Genomic DNA, 26,976 nt, shown 5'->3' with positions numbered 1-26,976 from the left:
ATGCCTGTTAGCATAAGGGATTTATTGCAGAAGAAAGAAAAAAAAATGCCTTTTAAAGGGCTTGGTTCACTGAAGGAAAGATTTTTTAATCCGGGAAAGGAAGAGGTGAAGAACACCGTTAGTGACTCGCTGGGGAATCTGAGAAGGTAAAAATGCCACAGAAAATTCCCAGACAGGTCCATTGGTTCGGTGTATTGAAGAGAAATGAAGGATAGAAAAACCTATAAGCATAAAACATAATTAAGAGTTGTGAAATTAGTCTCTGAGTTCAGATAGTGAGAGAAACCTTGCTGCAAGACAGATGATGTGAAAGGAGTACTGCTACAACAGCATATGCCCACAGATGACAGAGTATTTATAGTAAACAAAACAAAAAGTGAAAATAAGTTACAAAACAGTGTTCTAATATTACAAAGAGCATGAAAAAGTGTTTTAATTGAAACACTTTTAAATAATTAAATGTGAGTAATTCTGTGGTTTAGCTTGCATGAGAAAAACTGATGATATAATGGGATTTAACACTCCCATATGATGCCACTCTTGAAGTTAGACTTAATGTTCCTAAATTACAGGGGCTATTTTGAAAATCCTGTTCTGAATCAGTAAGAAAATATGGTTTTGGAGTAGCAACGTGTGTGTTTGTGTGCGTGTGTTTAGTGAGACTAACAAATTAGGAAGAAAAAGGAGAAGCAGCTGTTTGCTTGCAAAAAAAGAGGAAAAAAGATTAAAGATTTTTATCTTAATCTGACAGTTCATAAAACAACAAAATGAAAAAAACCCCAATTTGTTGCTTGTTAAATGGAAATGCGATGTAACAATCACCAGTTTCATAAAGGGAAAGGGATTTCTCATTTAAAAGGAGGATTATTCCTGTTAGTAATGGCCACAGACAACATTTATTTCTGTGATCAATAGATGAGAGCCAGAGAGTTCACTGGCATTTCTTGCATGCTTGGTGGTAAGTGTTTTAAATCTTTGGATGATCAGGACAACATTCCAACTGAATGCATTTTTTGAGCTTGAATTATATTTGCTTTCATGTCCATCCCTTTACCTTCTTTTGGGAATGCTGTTTCGAGACAAGATGCTGTTCTTTGCACATCTAAATATGCCTTTGATCACAGAAAAAGGTATTATACTGCAACACATATATACAAGAAAATAAGCATGGACACTTTAAAAGAAGTTACTCGTATGCACCGTGGATTGCCAGTTACACTATTTCTGTGCTATAGGAGATAATTATCTGTGTCTCACACCATTTCAACTTAACTTCTCTTCATTATTTACAGCATTACAGACAAAGTCTGATATTTTTCTTTTTTCACTTTTATGATAATTCTACTGTAATTCCAGGGATTCTATTTTTCTTTTAAAAGATCAAGTGAAGTCATTTATTCAATCATAAATTCTCTTGGCTGTGGGCTCTGCTGGCCAATTTGACCAAACATGTGTAGGGTTTGTATTTAGTGAGTATGTGATGTGGCACTACCACGGGGTTTGCTATATGAAAGGGGTATGCAAATTTTAGATTATCCAGATTATTCTTGTTTTGTAGCTACGTCATGTGGGTTCCTACACAGTTGATAGTACCGGTATCCAACTTCAGCAATATTGCTACTGAATCAAACCAAATATGAGCTAATATACATGAAAATGTGCTGGACTTAATTACTTTCTGGTTTAAATGTATGTATACCAGTGCTAATCTTAGATGTGTTAGCCAGTGGAGGAAAAAAATCCGAACAATAAAAGCTTCATACTACGCCTGCAGTCAGATCTAAGAACTGCTGCAGGTTGAGCAGTCTCCTAGGAAATACGTAGTTGTGTTTGAAGGTTTCTGTGAGGAATGAAACATGTCTGTTTTTAACTTGAACTTCATCCTCTACAGCTTAGCCTACAAAGGAGAGCACATGCTTCTGTCTTTACAGGAAGGTACTTGTGTATGTCAGACAGCTGCAACCTCATCTTTGCTCTTCAATCCAATTGGCTTTAATATGTTGTAAACCAGCAGAAGGATTTGGTTTCCCTTCCAGCATTTGATAGGTGATTAGGTATATTGATGTGCATTGCTGATGAGGTCTCTGAGTGTGATTTCACTGACTGCCGTCTCTTGATGTAGGAGCAAAACTAGCAGAGTGGGTAGAGAAATGCTCTTTAGCTTTGGTAAATGTGCTGAGCCTATGACTCCCTACCACATCTCCTTGGGCTTGCAAACAACAGAGCGGATGCAGAAGTCAGTGTCTGGCAAGACCAGCTGCCAGAGACTGGCTGCTCCATAGCGACTGTCCACCGACACGTTCAGGTGCTAAAGCACAAGCAGCATGAAGCGATTTACTGCCTCCTCACCGCTGTGTAGCAACCTCAAATTATCTCGTGGGTGCTGGAAAACAGGAGTCTGTCTGTAGGACGTTACTTCAGGGTAGATGGATCCTGGAAGGGAGGCAAGAGAGACTGAACTGGCGAGACCAGAGAGGCATCCTCTCCTTAGGCCCTCACTGGCAGTTCCATTTGTAAGATCTTAGAAGATGTTTTAGAAAATGTTTTGGAAGTTTTGTACAAAATGGGGGTTTTTTTTAATGCCAATTTGGGTTTGTTCTTGATTAGTTAAATACAGTAGGGTATTAAAAAAAGTAATTAGAGGACTCAAGGCTGGGGTGAATGGATAGCAGAGCTGGGGCTCTGAGGACTTTGTAAGTTTCCCAGAAAAGAAAAGCTTTTCCACAGAGCTTCCTGGCATGCAGAAACACTCAGGGTCTGTCTTTGACTACGACCCAGTGTAGTCAAAGAAAAATTGATGAACTAAAGCCAAATCTCAAGCTCAGCCTATTCTGAGGGTTTCAGGAGTCTTGGACTAGCTAACAGCACCTGTGGGCTTCCTGCTGAAGGAGCAATTGACTAAGTAGGCTTACAACTCAATAATGTCACTGTTAATGCCAAAAGTCGCATGGGCTGTGTCACACAGCTGCTGCATGTGGTCTGGGCCCTGATAGGTGTAGATGGTACATCTGGCTGCTGCAGATGTACCTTGCTGGATTAGACTGCCTAAACTCCTAAAAACTGCAACTCAAAGCTGGGCAATATATCCTTGCATTGGACTGGGCTCCTCCACCTGTGCTGGATCACAGCCTTAGCCTCCTCAAATGTTACTGCTGGATGCAAGTACAGAGAGGTCAGTGCACTGTGGCCTGCACAGAGCTGTGAAAACACCACGGGGTGTCCAGACTCAGCTGGTGAGTTGTGCAAGGCCCCTTGTACGGTGCTGTTAGTGCAAGGGCACAACTCACACCGTCAGTGTTGCGCTGCTGCACCCCTGAGGCATCCCTCCGCTGCGCTGGTGCGGCGCTGGGGAGAAACTGTGAGGCTGCCCTCCAGCCTGGGAGTGCAGCGCCTGTAAGTCTCAGTCCCACAGTGTGTTCGTTCGAGACACGCCAGGAGTTCCATGCAAATGCCAGGCAGAGACCAGCCAGAGAGGTCCCAGGCACCAAGAGCCCTAAGAGGGTTTGCCTGTGTGTGCTGGGATTTTGTACTGATGTAGGATTTGGTGTGGACAATTTTCACCTGGGCAAATCCCCAGAGAGTGAATGAGCTCTCAGAAGATTGTATCTGCTTTTTTGATAGATTATAGTCTTCATTAGTCAGTGTGCAGGCTTCTGAAGCTATGCCAGGATCATCTATAATTGTTGTATGTGATGACTGATGCTGGGTTAGTTGGTGTGAGGTTTGAATGTTGTGTATGATGGTGCTGCAGCTGCTTGTGAAAGTCTGTACTGTCTGGTAAAAGTCATCCTAGATGGTGTTCTAACATGTGGCAAGTATTAACATCTGCCTGTTATTGTAGAGTCTATGCATTTTTAATCAAATGAAATTAAATGGTATGGTTCTAGTCCACCTACTTTATCATTTGAAGAAGTAATTAATTCCTGTGTTAAAAATCCCATAAATACAGATTGGGAAATATATATATGTTATAGGGATTCTATATATTAATGACCAGAACTCTACAAATATCTTTCACTCTTCAAGATTTTTGTATATGCTGGTGTGAAGTCATTGAGTAGAGGAGAAATTTTGCATGCAGTCATCATGACATTTGGACACAGAACATGGGCACAGAGATCTTCAAATAGCTTAGCTCTTCTTACTTGTGAAGTATGGTATGTTTGCTGAAAAAAAGGCAACAGATTGATGTAAGGACAGAACATTTCCCATGCAGCAAAATGCTCACCTGTGCTAGTCAGATAATTAGAGGAAAGTGCCCTGGCACTGAATCAGTTCCTCTCTAAATCATCGGTGTACAACAAGTGAAAGTTTTTTGTAATGCTACCAAAATATAAAGATTAATTGGAAGATAGATTTCTCATCTTTTCACAGAATCATCATACCTTCATTATATACCTCCTCAATAAAAGAAGGCCAAAAAGCTAGGTCAGACACTGGCTCTGGGGATGTCTGCACTGCTAATGCTTCATCCCAGCTCCATTTTTGGACTGCTATCACAAAACAGTTTTGTCTGAGAGAAATCAGCTAGAGAGATTTGTTAATGTTAAGCTTTGGGGATATGAGAAGTACTGTGTGAATTTGGGGTCATGGATCAGTCCTCAACCTGCTTTTGTTATTTAGTTGAATACAATAGCAGAACAATTAATTTCTCCTCAGAGGCAATTTTGGCCTGGCCCATAGTGCTGGTCCTGGCTCACCACTTGTAACAGTGAATTTGGAGCCGAAAGATGTTTTCATGCCTATCTGAATTGACAGGCAGCTGAAAATGTCCAGATCAGAACAGATGTTGGGGCTTTGCATGATGTGGCTAATCTTTGTCAGCTGCCCAATTAAAATCTAATACCTCCCTTAGAGAGAGTCTGGTAAAGGTATAAACATTTGAGGAACTGTGCTTTGATTTAATTCAATCCAATTGGTACCTTAGATTATGTTAGAGGAAGACAATTAAATTACTTCATTTGGTTTGTTAATAAATCTTTTGAGATGACAACAGTTCTAAAAATAATACTTACTCAATTGTCTTTTCACTTCCCAGGATCTTTATTTTTGATTTTATTTTTTTTTATTTCAGTTTACACCTACCTGTACTAGCACCCAGAGCATGGAATATATAGTGTCTTCTTTATCAAAGTGCCTGACAGCATCACTCTCTGCACTCTCATTTCACTAATAAATGCTGTTTCCCTGCCAGTGAATCATAAGATCTCAATCACCGCCAATAACACCACCGTAATATCACATTCCCCATGTTACCTTGCTTAAATGCAAAGTCTCCCCTCCAGCCTGACAGCGAGCTGATGATCTGACAAAGCAGTTAGCACTGCTTTGAGCAAGGGGTTAAATCAAATAATGCCCCCAGAGTTCCCTTCTGGCCCAAACCACTCTAATGTCTCTTGGAAGTGTGAATTTAGGGACCTTTTGGGCTTTTATTCTGGAGTAAACAGTTTAGTGAGAAAACATTTTAAAAAAAGGATAGCATAGTAAATGATACGACAGTTAGCCTGTAGCTGGAAATCCTGGAAATGCTGAGATTTTAAAGTGAAACTTCATATTAGAAAGTGAAAGTTCTTATGGCACCCCAGGCTGCCACAGTCACAACCTGTATCTGCAAAATCTTTACTGTAGAGCACGGTCTGATAGATTACAGGTAGTACTTTCTTGTGGGGTAGCGGATTTGGGTAGTAGATTTACAGCAACTGGAGAAAGCTCTGATTAAACCACCACCACTCCCTCAAAACCCCCAACCAGCTCCTGTGTAGGTCTGCCAGGTGTAGCCCATCCAGTTGTGCTCTGGCAACATCTCTTCATAGCTGAAGTTTATGTAGAAAACCAAAGTGCATTAGATTTCAAACACCGTCAGGCAGAAGTGTGAAAGAAGGAAATAAGTTACTCCTTATCAGAAAAGCGTCAATGAAATCATTTAATCATCTTATATGGCAAGCTGGGCTTCCTTTAGTTTAAGTAACTGTTCATATTTTCACAGTACAGAAACTCCGTGGCAGACACAAAAGGAGCTGGATCCTGAGCTCACTGCTCCGGCAGTGCCGGAACTGAAAGTCTTCCTAACGTAGCTGCTGGCTGAGGCTTCCCGCCAGTCAGCACTTAACCTCAAGCTTGCAGGTCATGTCCATTGGGCTAGTTGTGCATCTACAGCTGACTATGGGCTTAAGGGTCTCACCATGTCAGACAAACATATTCTGCATTTGAATCAAACTGTGTTCCTCGGTATCTATTAAGGAAGGAAGGATTTAGCTCCTGTCCACTGTTCAGTTCTTTCTCACCTCACCTTTCTACCCGAGGCACTCCCTGGTCCTACAGCACAGGACATTAACATCTCCAATCAGACTGCCAGACAAAATTGATTTTTAATTGCACTATCATGCAATTCCAGATTACATGGAAGTGCCATTTTGTTTAATGCAAATCCTTCAGTTCCTAGGAAAAGGAAAGGCTGTACTCCCGTGTTAGCTGGTAGCTGGTGGGCAGCTTCTTGCAGGTCGAAGTGGCTGAGTACCATTTGCTCCTATCCTGAATAAATGGGAAAGCCCACATCCCTGGCCCCTTCCCTCCTTGCTCCTCCCAGCCATGCTGTAGTTGCCACACTAAATTTGAGCCCAGGCAAAGCCCTTTCAGTTGCCCTTGCTTAAGAGTGGCGAATCAACAGCCTAGAATGTCACACAAAGGGCAACACCTTGAATGATAGGAGTTGCAGCATTTCACCTTGCAATGACCCAAGTCCTTGTGGTGACAGGATGTTTTGGAGAAGGAGGGACTCTGTGCCTTCAAATGCCTTCAGGCAGAGAAAGTCTTGACCTGGTGTTTTTGCATCTTCAATAGGTGCTTTTGGCACCAGACGCTCCTCTTCCCTTCAGTTCAGCTCTGATTTTTGTCATACAGGTGAAAGTAAATTCACAGGGAATTTTGGGCTAAGCAAAACCATGCTTTGTGCTGTATTTGCCCTCTTCTTGAAACCTAGTGCCAGCTCTGCTTAGTGGACCTAATTAGAAATTATCAATTCCTTCAGATGTATATTCTCCTAACAATCAGCAGAATAAGCTCCATTGAGTTCTTAAAATTGTGCTTATGAGTAGCCTGTGAACATTTCTGCAGCTTGCTGCCTGGCCAGGTGGCTCAGGTTTACGAGCTTCAGAGGTCATTCATGGAAAAGTCTAGTCTGTGCCAACCTTTCACAGCCTGCCCAGCATGAACTGTTCACGCCACCAAGAGACAAACGCCTCGCGAGAACATTTATCAGCTGGCTGGAGCACGTAACTGCCCATTTATGTTTCAGCAAACAAATCAAGACAGTAAGGCAGCTTCATTTTCTCTTTCTTCACCTGTTTAGGAAAATCGATGGCACCAACCTAGAGGAGGATCACATTGAGCTGACGGAAGAGGGGCGGCCCGTGCTGGCGAGCACCCCCAAGCCGGCACCATGCGACTGCTACTGCTGTGGGCTGCCCAAGCGCTACATCATTGCCATAATGAGTGGTCTGGGCTTCTGCATCTCCTTTGGAATTCGGTGCAACCTGGGTGTTGCCATTGTGGAAATGGTGAACAATAGCACTGTTTATGTTAATGGGAAACCAGAGCTGCAGGTGAGAAAAAGAATAAATCTGCCTTTCACCGTTCTGAGCAGAACCCACTGCAAAATCATTGAAGTGTCACTGATGAAAGTACATAGATCAAAAAGAGAGAGACCAGTCAATCTGGGTTCATATAGATGTGTAGGTGCTTTAATTCCTACTTGGGTGTCCAAGTCACCTTAACAATCTGTAAAACCTGAGGATTTGCAGTGTCATACAGGATGTAAATAGAAGAAATGTGCACTGAATTGGCTAACATATCTATCAGGTCCCTGATCTTCAAGTCACAGACAGATTTTGTTGTGGTGGCAGAAACTTTTAGTGTTTACTATCTCTCAGGGAAGTGCGCTCTGATGCTGCTACAGAAGAAATATTAATTGCTGTATGTAGTGCTACACTAACTCTGTTCAGGTCAGTAGATGACATTCAAGACCTGAAAGGAGTCGCTGGCAATAAGGCAACAGGGTTTTACAGGTTACTGACAACATGGATTGCTGCCTAGGTGCCAAGCTATTTTCAGGTTTGTAGTAGATGGCATGTGGTTCACAGCAGATGCCTACAAACCTTTAACACTGCACCCAAGAAACTGCATGCTCAACACATACCTTAGTTTCCCTAGTCCTGCCTTGGTACATGGCTGTGATAGCACGAATTCCTTTATGGAATTTATGAATTTGAACGTCATTTACATTTGCTCGACTTACTGACTTGGTTTTTAAATATTTTTTTTATATTTTTGTCCTAGCAAATTATTTACAGGAATATTGACTCTTACCTGATGATTCCCCATGTGCTGAGGTCTAGGAGGAAAGCCACTACGGAAGGACAAAGTATCATCAGACCTACCAGGGAATAGAGACGATCCTCAGCCCATGGATACCCTTTGTTAGCACATTCCCTAAAACAAAACACATCCCCCAGAGAGGCAGATACCTTCTGTCGTGTTTCTAGAGATGAATAAAAAACTATGCAGTTATTCATCTGATTTTCTTCCAGATTCTTTACATTTTGGTAAAGAAAATTGCTGAAAGTGTCTATAGGAAATTTCCAAAGTTAAACATATGCCTTCCTGCATGACTCAAGGTCAAAGAGGCTATTGATCTGCAAAGACCAAAGATGATGCTTAAGACTGTAGGGCTAAAGATTCAATAAACCTTTCTCGTATTATAACACGGCCAGTCCTTCAGTGTTTTTCTCTCCCCTTCCTAGCTATCAAGCAGCATTTCTAATCAGACTAAATAAACCCCAGCTAGATTTATCAAAGTCAATGAAGACTTTCCTAGATCTTCCTCATCTGCAGTCTTCTCTGACCAGTTCTGTCTGCTTAGACTTGCTGATGAATTTGTATTTATTCAGTCTAATTCCTGCCCCCCCCGGGGTCCCTCTGTGACCTTCTGGTCCTGTGCTTCACCCTGAAGAAAGAAAAAGGATGTGCCTCCATAGGTTGTGAAGCTCAGAAGAGGTAGTTTGAAGAAATTTGAACAAACTCATCTCAAGAATCTCAAATTATTCTTCTTGGGCATGAGCACCTCCTGACACAGTAAGTCTGTCTATGTGTCATAGTATTTCTGCCTTCAGAAATTAACACCACCTCAAAACTAAGCTGGAAATTGCTAGTAGAAAATTAGGTATTTAAAACAGAAATGCAAGTTGGCATAGGAAAATGGGTCTCTTGTCAGGAGGCATACGGATGAGGAGGGATATCCTCTAGCCCTCTGTAAACATGCCTGGCTAATTAATACCATCTTTCTCCCTGCTAGCCAAATGATGAGCTTTTTTCTAGTTTGCTTGTTTGGGAAAAAAAAAAGAACAATGAACCCACTGAGAGAAAATGGTTCTTGTTTTTACACACAGAAAGTAATACTGATAAAAGAAATGTTAAGATTTATCTCTAGTTTTCATTTGGCTGTAGTATTTTAACAGCAGTTTTAATTCAGAATCCAAAAGACACCTGGGCGGCTTCCTCAAGTCATGCTTAGCCACCTTTCCTTACCATGCAATTAACACAAAAATGATCAAAAAGCGCAGCATTACAGTTTCTCTTTGCCCCAAGCCAGCTCTTCTGAATTCTGAGGGTTCAAGGAGGAAAAGGTGATACTGACCTTACATTAGTGTGATCATACTGAGCCAGGCCCTGTCTCACCACCCCGGATGGCGAGCAGGAGGGGAACCTTGGATTCACCTTTCTTTTCTTCACTTCCTCATTGTTTTGCCCTGAATTTTGGTTATTCCTCCCATGAACAAGGTATGTCAAGCAAGGTGGTCAGAGAAGAGTAATGTCCTTATTCAGGAAGAGCTTTGAGAAGACTGAAACTGCTTGGTATGAGGTGTATGGAGAAAGCATTTCCCTTGGCTGCAGACGTTTTTGCAAAGGAACCATCTATGGCCACCCTGTGGGTGGCCTTCTGTACCCAAACCCAGCCCTACCAACTGGCACCACTTTTAATAGAAGATACACAGCTAGCTGGTGTTACCTAGTTTTATTTTCAGATTGCTTTGTCCTCAGGAGTTGATACCCACTTTTGATACCCACCTTGATACCCACTTTTCTGCTCCCACATCACTTCATGCAGATGATGGATGGTCAGAGTTTGGCCCTGATGAGAACAACGGATAATACAGGACCAGCTTGACCAGGCAGCTGGTCAACCCAAAGGACCTGAGCAACCTTGATATTCATAGGGAAATGGAAATGGCCATTGAAATGCATCAGGTCCTTGCTATAACACCCAGCACATTTCAGGACTAAGCAGCCCATGGGGAAGCAGTGGCAAGAGGCTAAGATAAAGCTCCAGCACTAGCTTCCCTCTGGCTGAAACCTCTCCCCCTCCTGTCCACATGACTGAATGCTAAGAGCAAAACCAGTAATCTCACAGGGGAATTTCACATCCTTTTGTCTTAACTGGGGACACTCAATCTCAGCAACACCAGTGTAAAGAAACTGCCTCAATTTAGAGGATGAGTGACTCCTGTATGACTTCCAAATAGTGCTTATCGTACAGTAAGTGTGCTTCATCTCACAGCATTATTTTTTTCCTGTTTCCTTTACAGAAAGCCCAATTCAACTGGGATCCAGAGACAGTGGGACTCATTCACGGCTCTTTTTTCTGGGGCTACATCGTGACACAAATTCCAGGAGGGTTCATTTCAAACAAATTGGCTGCTAACAGGTAAGAAAACAATAATCAAAATAATTAAGCTTTACAGCCTGATGACTGTGTTGTGCTGTTTAAATGATGATTACCAAAATAGTGAATTAATGTGTTTCAGGAATACACACCTGAAACTGAACATGCAGTACTTAGAATGTAACCAAAACAGGGACTGGTTTTCTGTTGTGGCCCCAGTGCTGATTCTCCTGATTCCATTTGTTCATATCAAATATTTACACATTTTTTCTTTAAACAATAATGCTTTCTGGAGAATGTTAGGAAAAGCACACCTAATGCTTTAGATAATGATTGTAGCGTTTATCTTTTAGATGTCACCTTAGGGCTTTTTCACTCAACTTGACATCAAATAAACATTTTCTGAAAAAAATTTTCACTGTTCTCCTTTAAAACACCTGCCTGTTGACTACAGCTGGTTATACAGGAATCACAGAACTATTTATGTTCTAAAGAAAATCCATTCCCATGCACATGGACACCCTCACCATGGCTGGATACCAGCATTGACTGTTTGCAACTAGGACTGCCTAGAACTCCTAACAGAGCCTCATGATTTCTGTTTTTTGAACTCTGAGCATCTATACAGATTTATTCCATGTTCAATGTGTTTGTAGGTTGATTTAATTTATAATTTTTATTTAATTGCTTTTGAAAATAAAAGTAAGAAAAGTTTTGTGGGTTTTGGGTTTTTTTTTTACCAAAGCTGACTTTGATTTCAGGCTTTACTTAAAAAAGTCTTCAGAACTTGGAATATGGTCATAACAGAGAGAAGGAGATTATCTCAAGACAGCTGGTTGTGAATGAGCTCATGACATGTGCATGTTAGGGGTGTTTGGGATCTGCAGATAAAAAAGATGGTTGGTAGTCATTTTATTCTCTGCAAACAAGACGTGACTTTGATCTAGAAACACTTCCAGTCCCAAACTCCCCTCTGTTCAGTCCCAACTCCCCTCTGTCTGCGACCAAAAGTTATTCAGTCAGAGATCAGTTTGCTCTGCTTCTTCAACACTACTAGCATCCTCAATTATTCATTTCCCCACCACACAAAAGTGCCTAAGCTGAGTATTTTTCCATCTATCGAATAAGCCAAACAAATTAGCTAAGCTTAATCATTTCCCCAGCCTTTTCACTCTTGCCACCAGCTTTTGCAACAGAAGGGCTCCAAAACACAGATGTGCACACTGTTGGTTGAATAATTCAGCGTATTATTAGTTTGGCTTTTGTTTCCTTAATTTTTTGCAAACAGTAAAATCAACCATTTACACTGTAACTCAGTATGTTTGGTCAGCTGACTACTTCCTTACATATGTGTTGCAAATATGCACAGAAAGGTTTATTTCTGTCCCCAGGAGACATTCAGATGCAACCTAATGCCATAATACAACATAAAGTTAGGGATTTGACTATCATAATGGTGATTAAGAGTAGAATTTGCTGAGGAACAACAAATTCCTGGCAAAGAGAGACAGTATCCCAAAGGTCTCAAAGACAGTTTCCGTTTGTTGTAACAGGATTCGAGGTCTGGCTAACACCCCATTTTTCCTTTATTCTTTGTCTACCCAAGCAATTTCAGCTTGGCTAGAATCACCAGCGGTGTAGAGCTGCTGTTTTGGAGGGGTTACTTGCTAAGATGTAGGAAACCAGGAGATCTGGGGCCAGTCTGTGAACCCGTCCCAGCTAGAACGACAAATCTTTTCTCTTGTCCTGGCTGCACTCCAGCAATGCGATGGATTTATCCAGTTATTGACACTATAGATTTAGGTACAGACTCTTTTATCACCTGTTTAAATCCTGCTTAAGTACAGTACAACCTTGAAAATATGTGGATGGTCCCCACCCCCACCTCTCTAATGCGTATAATTATTTGTAATAATGAGGGATTCAAATGGATCTCAGGACAGCTGGGAATATTGGGTGCTTTATGGTTTTGCACCAAAACCAACTAAAACCATGTCATTTGCTTTATATATTCACCCAAGTTTGTGTAAGTCTGCATTGCACCAAAAAGCTCACGAACCATTCTATGACAATATCCCTTTGCCATGCTGCTTATCCTCAGTTGTGCATCCAAAAGTAATTCCATCATTGTTCGGTGGCGACAAGGATACGTGAAACGTAAGACATCTCCTGATATCGGTTTTCGGTAACAGCAGCCTGCCAGGCAGAGGAGATTGTCACTGAAGAAGTCTGGTTTGATCCCAAAGTGGCAGCTGGCTGGGGATCAGGGCAGAGAGGAGAGAAGAAAGAGTGAATGAATTGAACAGAACTGGGATATTTTTAGTCGTAGTGGGGACCAATGTCTCTGGGATAAATGGCAGTGAACTGCTGGAAAGAGGTTGGCTCTTTGTGGAAACACTACTCACCCTCTTATTTAGTAGTAGTAGCAGAGTGACTGGTTCTAACTCGGTATAAATGATGCATTTACAACCCAGGCATATTAAGAGTTGGCACTAAATGAAGTAGCAGAGATTGGAAACTCAGTCTGCAGAGCAGGCTGATTGGATAATTAAACAGTTTCTCTTCCTTATGGCTTATTTGTTCATGTGCTTATTATTAATTTACATAATTTGCTGTAGCTCCCTGCGACTGTCAATAGCACGACGATACCAGATCTGATATTTCCATTAGTAGCAAGGAAGTAAGGTGCAAAACTCTTTTCTGCGATGATCATAATAGAGAGCTAAATAATATTTCTCAGCTAAATGTTTACTTGGCTTTGAAAGGAGTCTCCTAAATGTCAAGATATGATCATAGGCTTTGTATTCCAGTTCAGATTTTTCAGACTGCTTTCTATATAAACCCATTCCTTTGTCGCTTCCCTCCGCCAGCCTACCCGGCCTCTTCGCTTTTGTGTTCAGCTGTTGAGTGCTTTCTTCTCGTTCAGATTATGAGCTGTCTAGGCATGGAGTGTTGTTTTTGTCTGTAGGTGTACAGAATTTAGATAAAAGACTGTTGATCTCTGACTGTAGATTCTTTGCACTATAATACTGCCATTAATACTACTGTAAATAATAAGCCCAGATTCAAAAACTGAGGCAGCATATATTCCCTGTGGATAAGTTTTCGAAAAAGAGACTGAAACATAAACAACTGAAATACCTGTTTCAATAATAAGAAGAAAAGAATGGCAGCAAAGGGCTTTAAAACTTTATCAATATCTTAAAGTGGAGCGTGATAAACAGCTCTGCATAATAAGATGTGTGTGTCTTTGGCAGAAAAATCAAAAGGGAGAGAAATACTGTTGTCCAAATCACACGGTTTCAAATGAAATATCTGTCTAATACCATTGATACATCAGAATGAAGCTTAATGTGTCTTTTTGAAATGTCACACACACACCATGACACTTCAAAACTTGTTAAAAGGCGCTGAATTGGTGTAGTTTAGAAAAAAAAGATGGTCCACAAACAACAGCACGCTAACATCAAGCTAACATCAGCGTTGCTAGGACTTGAGGGTCTTTAACAAAAGGGGCTGCTTTATTCTTAGGGTGTCACCTTGAGTCTTAGAGCAAGACCATGCAGCTTTGGGCTGATCTCCCATCTCCCTAAGGGCTGTGGTCCCCAGGGTCACCAACTGCTGCATCTTTCTGTTTGCAGAATGAAAGGTCTCTCGCACAGAGGCAGTCTGCAGGGAGCCAGACATGGTTGCTTTGAATTGCAGACAACACAAAGAGGACAGTAAACTACTGAGGATTTGCAGTAATCCATTCCTTTTAAATTGTGTTTGGCAGTTGTGGAGAACTCCTACTGCCAACTGTGATATTTTTCAGTGCTGTAACAGGATCTTAGCGGATCTCCTCAGCAGCTCCACGGATGATGGAATAATGAAGTCTTGATATTCTGAGCATGCATGGTGCAGTCATTGAACCCCATTCGCTGCAAAGAAAGGAAACCTGAGGCTTTGGTCAGCCAGATGTGAAGATTCATGAAATCTAATAAATCAAGTACAATTCATTCCTGCCAATGATAGTAATTTCAATGATTGTTCCAGTTGGTTGTTCCCACTCTCTTATTTGGTCTCCAGTGATGTTTTTCATGGTGCAGCAGCCTCAGTTTCCAAATGAACTCCCCAGATGTCTTTCACTAGCTGGGTGAGCAGGGATGCTTTTCCCTTGCTCTGCAGCATCAGTGCCTGGCAAACCTGCAGCCCGTGCAGTACTGAGATGGCTGCCCTGTAGCCCAGCTGTCTTTCATGTTTAGTGTCACTGTTGGTTATTATTGATACAGGGCAGCAAGCGTGTGCCACAGCGAAACATAGGAAAGCGCATGTCTGTGGTGGGAAAAGCTCCCACAGACGGTGGTGTGTGAAGCAGACACAGTTTTGAGTTCCACCACAGGCTCTCTGAGTGGGCTCCACTTTCAGGGATGGTGCTTGGAGCTGTTAACACCACACAGAGGTTTCCGCTGCCTGTTTCTCGAATGGGTGCTAACATTTGGGAGGCTGTAATTGATTTCCCAAAGGCACAGGGCCCCAGGTCAATCTAGAGCCTCAACTGACTTGTGCCTACCTGCAGTAAAGTGCTCTTCCCAAGTATGTTAACAGGATATTTATATTATGTTTTTCGCAGAAGTTGTCTTGTAGAAATGCCCCTTCTGTGTCATAGTCACAAAGGACACTTGTAGCCGTTACTTAGATAATTCACATTGGAAAGGAGCTGATCTCAAGCAGCCCTGTTACAGAGCACATGCCTGTGTTCAGAGAGTCACCTAAATGAGCCTTTACCTGATTTAAGTTAAACCCTATTGATAGAACAGAATTTAACTACTTCCAGGGTAAGAATGCTTCTGTTGGGTCAAGACTCATATAAACAGCTTAGCCTCCAGTACTAACACCCAAATCTATTCCAACGATAAAAAGGAAAATCCAGCACCTTTCCTTAAATATGTATGAAACTTCTGTTCTTTCAGAGAAAATGTGCACTGACCATGTGGGTATGTAGCCCCTTTTCCCAATAAGGGGACTTCACATATATTCAGGTGGGTGAGATCATGGTATGCGAAATTGTCTCTGTGACTGTACCCCCAAGGACAGTGTCACTTCGGAAAAGTAGTAAATAACCACATTCCCTTTCATGCTATGTTTTTCCATAGGGTGTTTGGAGCAGCTATCTTTCTAACATCCACACTGAACATGTTCATCCCTTCTGCAGCCAGAGTTCATTACGGCTGTGTGATGTTTGTAAGGATTTTGCAAGGTCTGGTGGAGGTAGGAGCACTCAACATTTTGGTCCTTTTATATATCATTTGTTTTGGGAGATTTAGTTCTAAAATATCAAAAGATCTTTTGGTCAAGTTTTCTCATGAATCTACATTTTTACTTCTTATTCATATCTAGGATGACCAATTTTAAATCAAACTGATTTATATTTTTAAGTTTACTTAAAAAAAAATTGGTTTCTGGTGCTGCACTGTGATCTATTTAAATTTACCTTTGACATTCACTGCATGTATGAAACAGTATTTCTACCCCAGTACATATTACCATTTAAATGATTATACAAATTCATTTGACATCTCCATACACAAACAACAAAGCTTACCTAACCCTTCCTACATCATTCCATGGTGACAAACAGCTAGGCAGGCTGGGCAGTATCAGCAACTGATTGCAGTAGGAATGCAGTGGAAACAAATTTTATTAGATAAATTATATGTGAAATATCTTCCAGGGTGTCACCTACCCAGCCTGCCATGGGATGTGGAGTAAGTGGGCTCCACCACTGGAGAGAAGCAGGTTGGCGACCACATCATTCTGTGGTAAGTATGGTTTATGTAAGTACATATTCCTAGTAGGCTTATTTTATTCACTTTGTTATTTCAAAGAGAAATGCAGACACTCTAGCCCTTGCTGCATTCAGCTTGAACTCTGAGGACAGAAACCTTTTTGTTGAGTACGTCACCATTTTATCATTTAAAGTCAACCCACAGAATGACTCTCATGGTAAACTAAAATGGGTCTAGAGGTTCCACATGAGAGAAATCACACCTTTTTTTTGCTTTCCTTCCATTTGCTCTATCTTTAGGGATTCCGGTTATTAAGCAATTGGGAAAGGCAGTAAAGAAAACAATGAATATAAATGCAGGTGTTGGGGTAAAACCTGCTTAAGGTGAACGTCTGGAAGACAGAATATTCAATGGAAAATGAAAAAGTCAGAGGAAAAAATCAGTCTGTCCATTGCCAGTGGAACTGAAAGGGTAGGGAAAATACAGCGCTAAAGTACAGGAAAAATGGTAAAAGGAATGAAATAAGAGAATAAAAGCAGTTTTCATTTAATGGGAATTTCATTTTTCCTACAGATGACTCCAAGATTTAGTGATTATTTATGTTTTTCCATTTTCTGTAGAACAGACCACAAGAGAAGCCCTTACATGCTCAATGCTTTCTTCCTGAAATCTTAGCACCAGGTAGATAAAGATCCATCCTGCAGCCCACCACCCACTTTAGTGGCTACTGATCATTGATTCATGCACTTGAGAGGTGCATAGGAATAGCTGAAAAACTAGGAAACCCCATGTTAATCAAGTTCCTGGTTTCTCGTCCCATTTTCTTGCCTGGAGCTTTCCTATTGCTGTAGGGAAAATGAACCACAACTGGAGCCTCCCAGCATATTTGCACCCATCAGGATTTCTGGATGCCAAAATAGCTTATGAAATCTGGGCCACTAGATTCTCTAGAGCTCACCTTATACGCCACAGGGGTAGGAGGGATTCCCCAGTTCGGTGTGTACGGCTTTTGCCAGCGTGGTGATTTGCCATCAGTTTCAGCTCTGCAAATCTCATTTACCTACAGGGCACAGTGCTTCTAGCTGCAAAATGAGACTGGTGATCCCACATCAGTGAGAGCCCGTCCTTCCCACCACCCCATGCTACATTTTACAGTTGACATCCCATTCCTCATGTTCACGAGAAAACCACGGTGTCAATCAACCTGCAGTGTCCCTCCAGTTCTGCTCCTGAGCACTTGCCTAGATCCTCTGCACTGGAGCCTGGGTTGACATCTTTTCTTCATCCTTTTCTCTCCTCAGGGTCTTATGCAGGTGCAGTGGTTGCCATGCCACTGGCAGGTGTGCTGGTGCAATATATTGGATGGTCATCAGTCTTTTATATATACGGTGAGTTGCTTAACATAAAGGACATCTGTGACTAGACTCGTTCTGCCAGAGGTTTTATTAAACCTGTGTGGCAAGTATGGATCAAAGCTGGTTTGGGAAAGATGTTGCAAATGGGTATTCCAATTTATTCCCTACTTACTGCAGCTTCTGAGAGCTTTTACTTTGTAATCATCTGTTGTAAAATGTTTTAAAACTGTAATGATTGGGCTACAACCTGTGGTCACTCAGTGACAGTGTTGCATGCAGTTGCAAAAACATGTATGAGAGATGTGTCCTGGAGCACAGTCTAACAGCAAATGCTGCAGCAAATGCTGTTGATGGGAAGCTGAATGCCTCCAAAACCTTCTGCCCTGAGATATCTGCCCCATGCTGCTCACCCTTGATAAAATCTGTGCAAAGTGAGCCCATCACAGGGGTATGCTGTGTGATGTCTTGCCCTTTGCTCTTGGTACATGACAGAGCAAACCCAGCAACTTCAGCAACCCTAATCATAGAATATCCTGAGTTGGAAGGGACTCATAAAGATCATCAAGTCCAACTCCTGGCTCCAAAAAGGGCCAGCCAAGTCAGAGCATGGGACTGACTGCATTGTCCAGATGCCTCTGGAACTCAGTCAAGCTCAGTGCTGTGACCACTTCCCTGGGGAGCCTGTTCTAGTGCCCGACCATCCTCTCAGTAAAGCATCTCTTCCTAATACCCAGCCTAAACCTCTCCTTTCACAGCTTCATGCTGTTCCCTTGGGTTCTATCACTGGTCACCAAAGAGAGGAGATCAGCACCTGCCCCTTCACTCCACATCATCAGGAGGCCATAGAGCACAATGAGGTCTCCCCTCAGCCTCCTCTTCTCCAGACTGAACAAACCAAGTAACTTCAGTCTCTCCTTATAAGTTTTCCTCTCCAGACCCTTCACCACCCTCACTGCCCTCCTCTGGACACTCTCTAATACTTTTGTGTCCATCTTGTATTGCGGTGCCCCGGTGATGGAGGCTGCACCATGAGATTTGCCACTGCAATCTGATTGTGAAGTTCTTTTATGCAGTTTGTGACCCTGCCCAGGACCCACACACAAACCTTTGCTTCTGCCTTTTCTCTGCTTCATGCATATCATGCAATAGAAGTGACAAAATGCTCAAGTGCTTTGCAAGCAGGCACACAATATGTGCAGAATTAGTTATCATGGTCTCTTACTTCCCTGGGCATATTTTCTACCCTGACTTGGTTTAATTGGCTCTTGACACAAACTTCAAGACCTACAGATACTGAATTGTGACTTTATTATTCTCTTTTAAAACTGTTCTTTGCTTTTCCTGCCACTACAGGAATGTTTGGGATTGTTTGGTACATGTTCTGGCTGCTTCATGCCTATGAGAGCCCTGCTGCACATCCCACAATAACCAACGAAGAAAAGATATATATAGAGACAAGTATTGGAGAAGGCTCCAGCCTAGCTAGTGCAAGTGTAAGTAAAAATGTTATCATTTGTGGGTGCTTTCCACAAAATGAGCATACGGCTCATTGGCTACATAAGAGGAGCAGAACTATTTGCTGTTGGTCTTGAGGGGCTTTTTCTTTTATGAAAAGTACAAGATCGGGGCCACGTAGCTGGACAGGATGAGTTCAGGTACAGGCAGGACACAGAGTGTTGTTTCAGCTCCTGGCTTTATAGAGCATCCCTACTCTAGGGAGGGGAAGGAGTTAGGAGTGAGGCAAAACAACACACTGATCTCCTGCCCTCGAGGAGCTAATATGTTTGTTCTGAAAAATATTAATGGAAATAGCTAAATAAGAAACTGGCTGCAAATATTAATTTATCCAGTTGCCTTTTGAATTCTTATTAAGGATGACTGAAATCCTGAAAGCTCAGTGACACGGTTTCTGCCCCCACTCACTCTCACACCAGCTCAGCTCATTGTTTTAAGATCTCTCTCACAGAGGATCCTGAAAGTTCCTGGAAACTCAAGACTAAAATCTAAGCATCTCTCCATTTCCTTAAATAATTCATTTTTGCTAGCAGTGAAAAACACTCTGTTTCTCAATGAACTATTCCTTCTTGGTTTTTTGCTTGAGAACATTCTGTAGTCCAATAACTCCAAACTCTATTCTCTACATGTTTTGTGTAATAGCATAAAGTACCAGGCTCTCCTTTTGGGCATGCTTCTGAAGTTTGGTGGGAGTCACTCAGATCTTGGCTGGAGACACACACACACTCCTTCCAGGTCATGTTTTTCCTCTTGTACAGGGGTTTTTAATGGAGGGGACTTCAGTACCACCACCATGTGTTCATACACAACTACCTTTTTGGGTTTTTTTTTTAAAAAGAAGACTGTCAATACATATTGCCATAGTGACATATTTCAGCTTCTGATTTGAATTCTAAGTGAATAGGGCTCTGAACTGTTGTTTGTTCCTCCTGTACAGAGCATTGAGGCATAAATAGAAACTGGAAGTGCCGAAAGCACGTTACAGAAATCCTTAAATCCTCTACCACAAGAGTTTCAATCCCATTAATTGGATTGAAGCAGGTAGCTCCTGTTGCTGCACCACCACATATTTCTTAGCTTGGATAATCTTTTATTTTTTCACAGTCCTTTCAGTCGAATGTCTCAAACTGCAGCATGCCTAAAGGTGGTCAACAGCACAAGGTTTTCCTCTAGTTTTCTTTAATACTGTGATTGATCCTGTTATCCAAATAGCAGGATTCCAGAAGACCTTGTGTAATTTCAGCAAGTAGAGAAATAATAGTGGAGTAGTCATCTTAAACATTCTAACTGTTCTTGGAAAGATCCTTGGATTTTGCATTAATCCAACAGATCATTCTTGCTTGCTTTGTAAGAGATTTGCAGTGTAAATTTGATGCTATGTACTTGATAGTTCTGATACTAGGCTCTTTTTTCTGCCTTCTGTCTACTCAAAAATGACTTTTTTTTCCCCCCTAGAAATTTAGTACACCCTGGAAGAGATTTTTCACTTCAATGCCAGTTTATGCAATCATTGTGGCAAACTTTTGCAGAAGCTGGACCTTCTATTTGCTCCTAATAAGTCAGCCTGCTTACTTTGAAGAAGTCTTTGGGTTTGCGATAAGCAAGGTAAATTTCTGAGATGAAGCAGTGACCTTCAGACCTCACCCTTGGAGATGCAGAGTACTTGAAGATCCCCAGATCTCTCTGGACTCATTACAGTAGATTATTCACAGTAGTGTTGGGATGACATACTTCCAGTGATCTGATAGAAAGCTTGCTTGCATTAAATTATTACCAAAAGAAAAGAACTGAAAAGTGGTTTGGGGAGAATTGGTTAAAAAAACACATATATCCTGAAAACCACAAGGTAAGTAGTCATATACATTTTGGTTAGTGCTGGCAGTTTAATATTTAATTTCTTTTCATTGACACCAAGCAGTCGAAGTCTTTATGGATTGATGCTCTTGAGACCCTGAATGAGGACTTCAGAATATTTGTTCCAGAAAAGTTTTCCTCAAAATTCCTTTAAAAACCCCTACGTGTTACATTGTAAATTATTTTCAAGCAAGTGATCACCACCACCACCACTATCTGTGTGGTCTGGCAGCACCAGCCTGCCCAGGTTCTGCAATGCTGCTGTGGTAAGAATGACACTCTGAATGGCCAGGCAAGGCAGGGGTGCTAAGACAAAAGAGGCCTGTTTATTCTGAAATGCATTTCATAAATGCAAGGGTTGTACCTTTTTGCAAAGTGCTAGTTGAAAGCTAATGCAAAACTGACTCAAGTGTGAATGTAAGGAGGCTGAACATCCTAGAAAATAAACACAAACTTCTCACTATATCTTCAAATAAAAGCTTCTGGAATGCTGATCACTGAAACTCTGTAAAAAACCCTCTTTTTGCATAGAGATAACAGAAACATTAAAAGCCCTTTGACACAAAATTCATCAAGAGCAAGACACACTTGGCCAACTTGATAATCTTCTCTATGACATGACTGGCCTGGTAGACAAGGGGGGAGCAGTGGACATTGCCTTATCCAGTAAGGCCTTTGACACTCTCCCATAACATCCTCATAGACAAGCTGTTGACGTATGGGCTGGTTGAGCAGACAGTGAGATGGGTTGAAACCTGTCTGAATGGCCGCCCCAGAGGGCACTAAATCTAGTTGGAGGCCAGAAACTAGCAGTGTACCCCAGGGTTCAATACTGTGTCTGATTCTTTTTCACTTCTTTATTCATGATCTGAATGATGGAGCTGAGTGTACCCTCCACAAGTTTTCAGATTACACAAAACTTGGAGGAGAGGCTGATACACCAGAGGGTTGTGCCACCATCCAGAGGTACCTCAGCAGGCTGCAGAATTGTGCTGACAGGCACCTAATTAAGTTCTGCACCTGGGGAGGAACAAGCCCATCCACCAGTACATGCTGGGGTCCATCCAGCTGGAAAGCAGCTTGGCAGAAAACGATCTGGGGGTCCTACTGGACAGCAACATAGAATCATAGGATCATAGAATCATTGCCCCTGCAGTAAAGGTAGTGAATGGTATCCTGCGCTGCATTAGGAAAATATTGCCAGCAGGTAGAGGAAGGTGATATTTCCCGGCTACACTGCACTAATGATGCTATAACTGGAGTACTGTATCCAGCTTTGGGCTCCCTAGCATGACAGAGACAGAGACACTGGAGAGAGTCCAAGGAATGCCCTCAAAGATGATTAAGGAACTTGCGCCTCTCCAGTTACTATGAGGAAAGGCTTAAAGCTGAGACTGTTCAGCCCAGGGAAGAGAAGGCTCAGGGAAGACCTTATCAATGTGTACAAATACTTCAAGGGAGAGTGCAAAGAAGGCAGAACCAGGCTCGTCTCTATGGTGCCCAGTGACAGCACCAGAGGCAACAGGCACGTTCTGAAACACAGGACATCCCATCTGAACATTAGAAAAAAACCCTCTTTTTTACTCTGAGAGTGACAGAGCACTTGCACAGGTTGCCAAGAGAGGTTGTGGATTCTTCATCCTAAGGCCACACAGGTCTTTATTTCAAGTTCTGTTGGACTAAAGTTCTGCAATCCTCCCACAAAAGCATCCTGGATAAAAATGTGCCCAATGGAGGGGGGCAGGGGTGAATAAAAGGTATGGTTTCTGTTCTCTTTCCCCCTAAATCCTGAGGGAAGATGTGAGAAGTAAGAACTCATCTGTCTAATTGCAGGTTGGCCTTTTGTCAGCAGTTCCTCACATGGTCATGACAATCATCGTACCCATTGGAGGGCAGCTAGCTGACTTCTTACGGAGCAGGAAGATTCTAACCACAACCACTGTAAGGAAGGTCATGAACTGTGGAGGTACTATTGGCTTCTGAAAATACGGTATTTCAATTGTGTGTTGCAGTCGATGCAGATATCACAGTCTGATCCATGTTTAACTGTAGCAATGAACAATTTATTCTAGATTGCATTGGTTAATCTGAAACAATTAATGAAGAGCTGATGTTAGATGTTTTCAAGGTATAAATCCTTATGCATCTGAGCATGCTTTTAAAGAGGGGGGAAGCAAGAAACCTGGTTAATAATTGGAAGGGTAATAAGAACCGGCCCAGAAGAGCAGCATGATGAAACAGGCCTCATTCTGCAATTTCATACAGACAAACCTAACCACCTATTGTGGTGCTGGAGACACCCTTTCCCAGGGGACACAGCCTTGTAACAACCGGCCGTGTTGTGTGTTACTTCCAGCAGAGCTCACTGGCAAGTTTAGGCTGGATGTGTTGGGTAAAAGAAAGGCTGTGGATGGATGGACTCACTCATTTTTACTTAGCACAAAAAAATTCAGCCACTGAACTGAAAAATCAATGACATCTACATGTAACAAAGATACTAAGAGCAAAAATTTCAAGCCAGATAGCCTGAGGAGACGCTCTACTTTGTCAGTTCCTGGCTTACATTATTAGTAGATGGCACAGGCTGCCCAAAATATAGATGCCTGCCATCAGAGATGCTAAGCAGTTTGGTTATGCATCTTCACAAAGGAATCTCAGAGTCACTGTATTTTCAGGGTGTATTGACAGTGCCATTTAAAAAAAAATAACAGAAAGATTGTCATGTTACATACTAGAAAAAGTTAATTTGCAGTAATAGCAAAGACTGGAAGTTCTCTGTGATACTCAGGGATGCCCCATTGTGTTGGCACACTTACCTGAAAAAGGCTCTTCTGTTCCATTTACCAAGAACATCTCACATCACTACAATCATGAGAAGGCAAGAAGTATTTTTCTCAGTTCCCTATCATGTCTGTGTGTTTGTGAATTTTCCAGTGCTTTGCACGGTCACTTCCTCCTTGTTTCCATGTACTGCTCAGTGAATTAACTTCAGCAATTGCTTGGGTCATTTACACAGCAATAAAGAGAAAAAAATTATATTCTCCAGCAATAAATATACAAATATTTCTGCAAATTCACAAGGCTGCCAAGTATGCTCAAGAATAACTTTTAAGATATGAAGGAATTATTTTTTCATTTTAAGTTACTATTCTAGCTAAAAATTATCAGTATCTCCATGACCAACAGTAATTTAAATGTAATTTATTTCCATGTGTTTAATTTGAAGGTTTTGGGATGGAAGCAACCTTGCTTTTGGTAGTTGGTTATTCTCATACAAGAGGTGTGGCTATTTCCTTTCTGGTGTTAGCAGTAGGCTTCAGTGGCTTTGCAATTTCAGGTAAGAATGAATCTTTCTATTGCTTTTATTATGAGTGACAAAAGTGATGTTGCTGTCCTCACTGTTGTTATTGTCATAATTTCTATTATTCTGTCTGCTCTTAGTGTTACTGCTTATGGGGTATTCCCTATTTCTTGCCCACATCAGAAATAATTTACTTCGGTATCTATGAACCGTGTTGCACACAGGACGTGAAATTTTGAAAGAACCTGCTCTTTATTAAGACATCAGCTTTGTGCTGTTATTTTCTAATGTACTTTCACAGTGTCAGCCACCTTTTCTTCTTCCATAAACAGTATCCCTAAAAGGAGAGAGAGACAATTACTCTGGAATGAATAGTTGCTCAAAGGCTATCAGTTGCAACCCCGCTCCCAGCCCTAGCTGCCAGTTTCTGCTTTCTAGGTCAGTCCTCTCTCTGTTGTGTCCTATAACCAGCGCTTCTCCAGAACAGCTGTTTCTAACACTTCCATGGGTCTCACCAGTTCCAGACTGACTTTTGCAGCTCCACCAGTAGCATCTTTATTAAAAAAAAATCCCATTTGTTATGAAGATAGAAGGGCATCAGCTAGCAGATTTGCCAAGAAGATGGGTCTATTGAGCAAAATCAACCAGCAACATAACTGCTGGTCTGCAGGATTACGCAGATGGGAAGTAGTTTCACTGATCAGTTATGAGGTGTTTGCATAGCAGGGATCAATCAATTTATTGCAGGATTTTCCCAGTACTTAGCTTTTTACTGTATTTAATCCCATGGAGTTGGAATCCATCATCCTTTCTTATGATCATCCATAGGTCATGTGACTACTTTTTATCACTTAGAGCAAGATAATTATCTGAGCTGATTTTTACTACTTGTTTTTATTTCTTAATAAAATATGTACCCAGAAGATACACTACAGTAAGGGTAATTTTTTTCCTACTGGTTTATATTCTGGTTTTTTTTATAATGTTGTTAAACTGCTGATTAAAGAATAAGAAAATGTGCATTAAAAAACTACTACTACCTAAATAAAAAGTTATTAGACATTTGACAAACATGAGGCATTCATTCTTTAATTAAAAACTCTTTCTGTGTAAGATGGGAAGCACAGATATTTTTTACAAGGCCGAAACAAAACTATATTTTCTATACAACATGAACCCCAAAGGTGGGGGAAAAAGGAGGTTTTGAAAAAGAATAAAGAGTTGGACATCTTCCATCTTTACCACCAAGAAAATACTACCCTTCTTTCTCATGCATATGGTTATGGGTTTTCCTACCTGTTTCAGGCTTCTTCAGCCAGAATGGCTCTTGAAAATCATTGGTCTGGTAGCACAAAGCTATGTAGTTGATCATTGTCTCTCATTTGTTGTAGGATTCAATGTGAATCACTTGGACATTGCCCCACGTTATGCCAGCATTCTGATGGGGATCTCCAATGGCGTGGGGACGCTGTCGGGCATGGTGTGCCCTCTCATCGTTGGTGCAATGACAAAACATAAGGTAATATTTCTAGGAAAAAGAATAGGTAATGCAACAAAAGTTAAGGCACTTGTAAGCTCCCTGGGAACCCCATTTAATCATCAATCTCTGCAGCTGTTTTCTGCTGTTCGTTATTTTAAACATTCACTTTTATAAGATCATTGGGGCAAGATTATTGGCTATTATAAACTAATTATCTATGTAGGGATATATTATTTGATACCACCTGAGGCTGGCTCTCTGCAATATATCCACATTACCAGGTAATGCTTATAGGACTTGGGAAACATCTCTATTAGGGTTCCTAAGCAATCACTGATCTACAACAAGATTAACGTAGTTGTTAGAGAAATCCCTGCATTTTCTACTCTGCAAATATTTCACATGCAAGAGTGAAATCTCACTGTGAGGGAAAAAAAAATCCCATTATTTTATTTTACTCGCTGTTGTTATGGAAATAAATTACTCTCACACATGACTCACAATGACTCTCATAAATTGTTCTATTTGTAACACAGAGTCAAACAGTGATCACGGTCATTGTTCCATATGTACTAATTCATGGTCTAATTCAGAGAGTAATATTCCCTTTTACTGCAAACTTCGTGAGACTTGCACCGTTTTTTCAGACAAGGGAAGAATGGCAAAACGTCTTTCTGATCGCAGCCCTGGTGCATTACAGTGGAGTGATATTCTACGCGATCTTTGCTTCTGGGGAGAAGCAGGAGTGGGCTGATCCTGAAAACCTGAATGAAGAGAAATGTGGCATAATTGATCAGGATGAACTAGCTGAAGAAACAGAGATGAACAATGAAACTTTTGTAAGTCCAAAGAAAACGTATGGTGCTACCAGTCAAAACAGCGAAGTACAGAGGAGGGAATGGAGAAAGCAAAAGCAAGTGATTCAAGACACGGAAGAACAGACTTCTTACCATTATGAAAATGGAAATTTTCAAGATTTGTCATAA

General features: G+C 41.4%; 1 protein-coding gene across 1 annotated transcript; it reads left to right on the top strand.

Annotated features, from left to right (window-relative positions):
• Positions 1 to 26,976, top strand: SLC17A8 (solute carrier family 17 member 8; the record flags this gene model as incomplete). The annotated part of the gene is made up of 12 exons (XM_084275142.1): positions 1 to 146; positions 7,349 to 7,601; positions 10,641 to 10,759; positions 15,853 to 15,967; positions 16,431 to 16,518; positions 17,787 to 17,873; positions 19,194 to 19,333; positions 20,811 to 20,960; positions 23,043 to 23,175; positions 24,436 to 24,546; positions 25,902 to 26,029; positions 26,638 to 26,976. The coding sequence occupies 12 exons, from the start codon at positions 1 to 3 to the stop codon at positions 26,974 to 26,976; spliced, it is 1,809 nt and encodes a 602-aa protein (XP_084131268.1).

Source organism: Gallinula chloropus (assembly GCF_964237585.1).
Source record: "Gallinula chloropus genome assembly, chromosome: 1".
In the NCBI taxonomy this organism is placed as follows: Eukaryota; Metazoa; Chordata; class Aves; order Gruiformes; family Rallidae; genus Gallinula; species Gallinula chloropus.
This window is presented reverse-complemented; position numbering and strand designations above follow the sequence as displayed.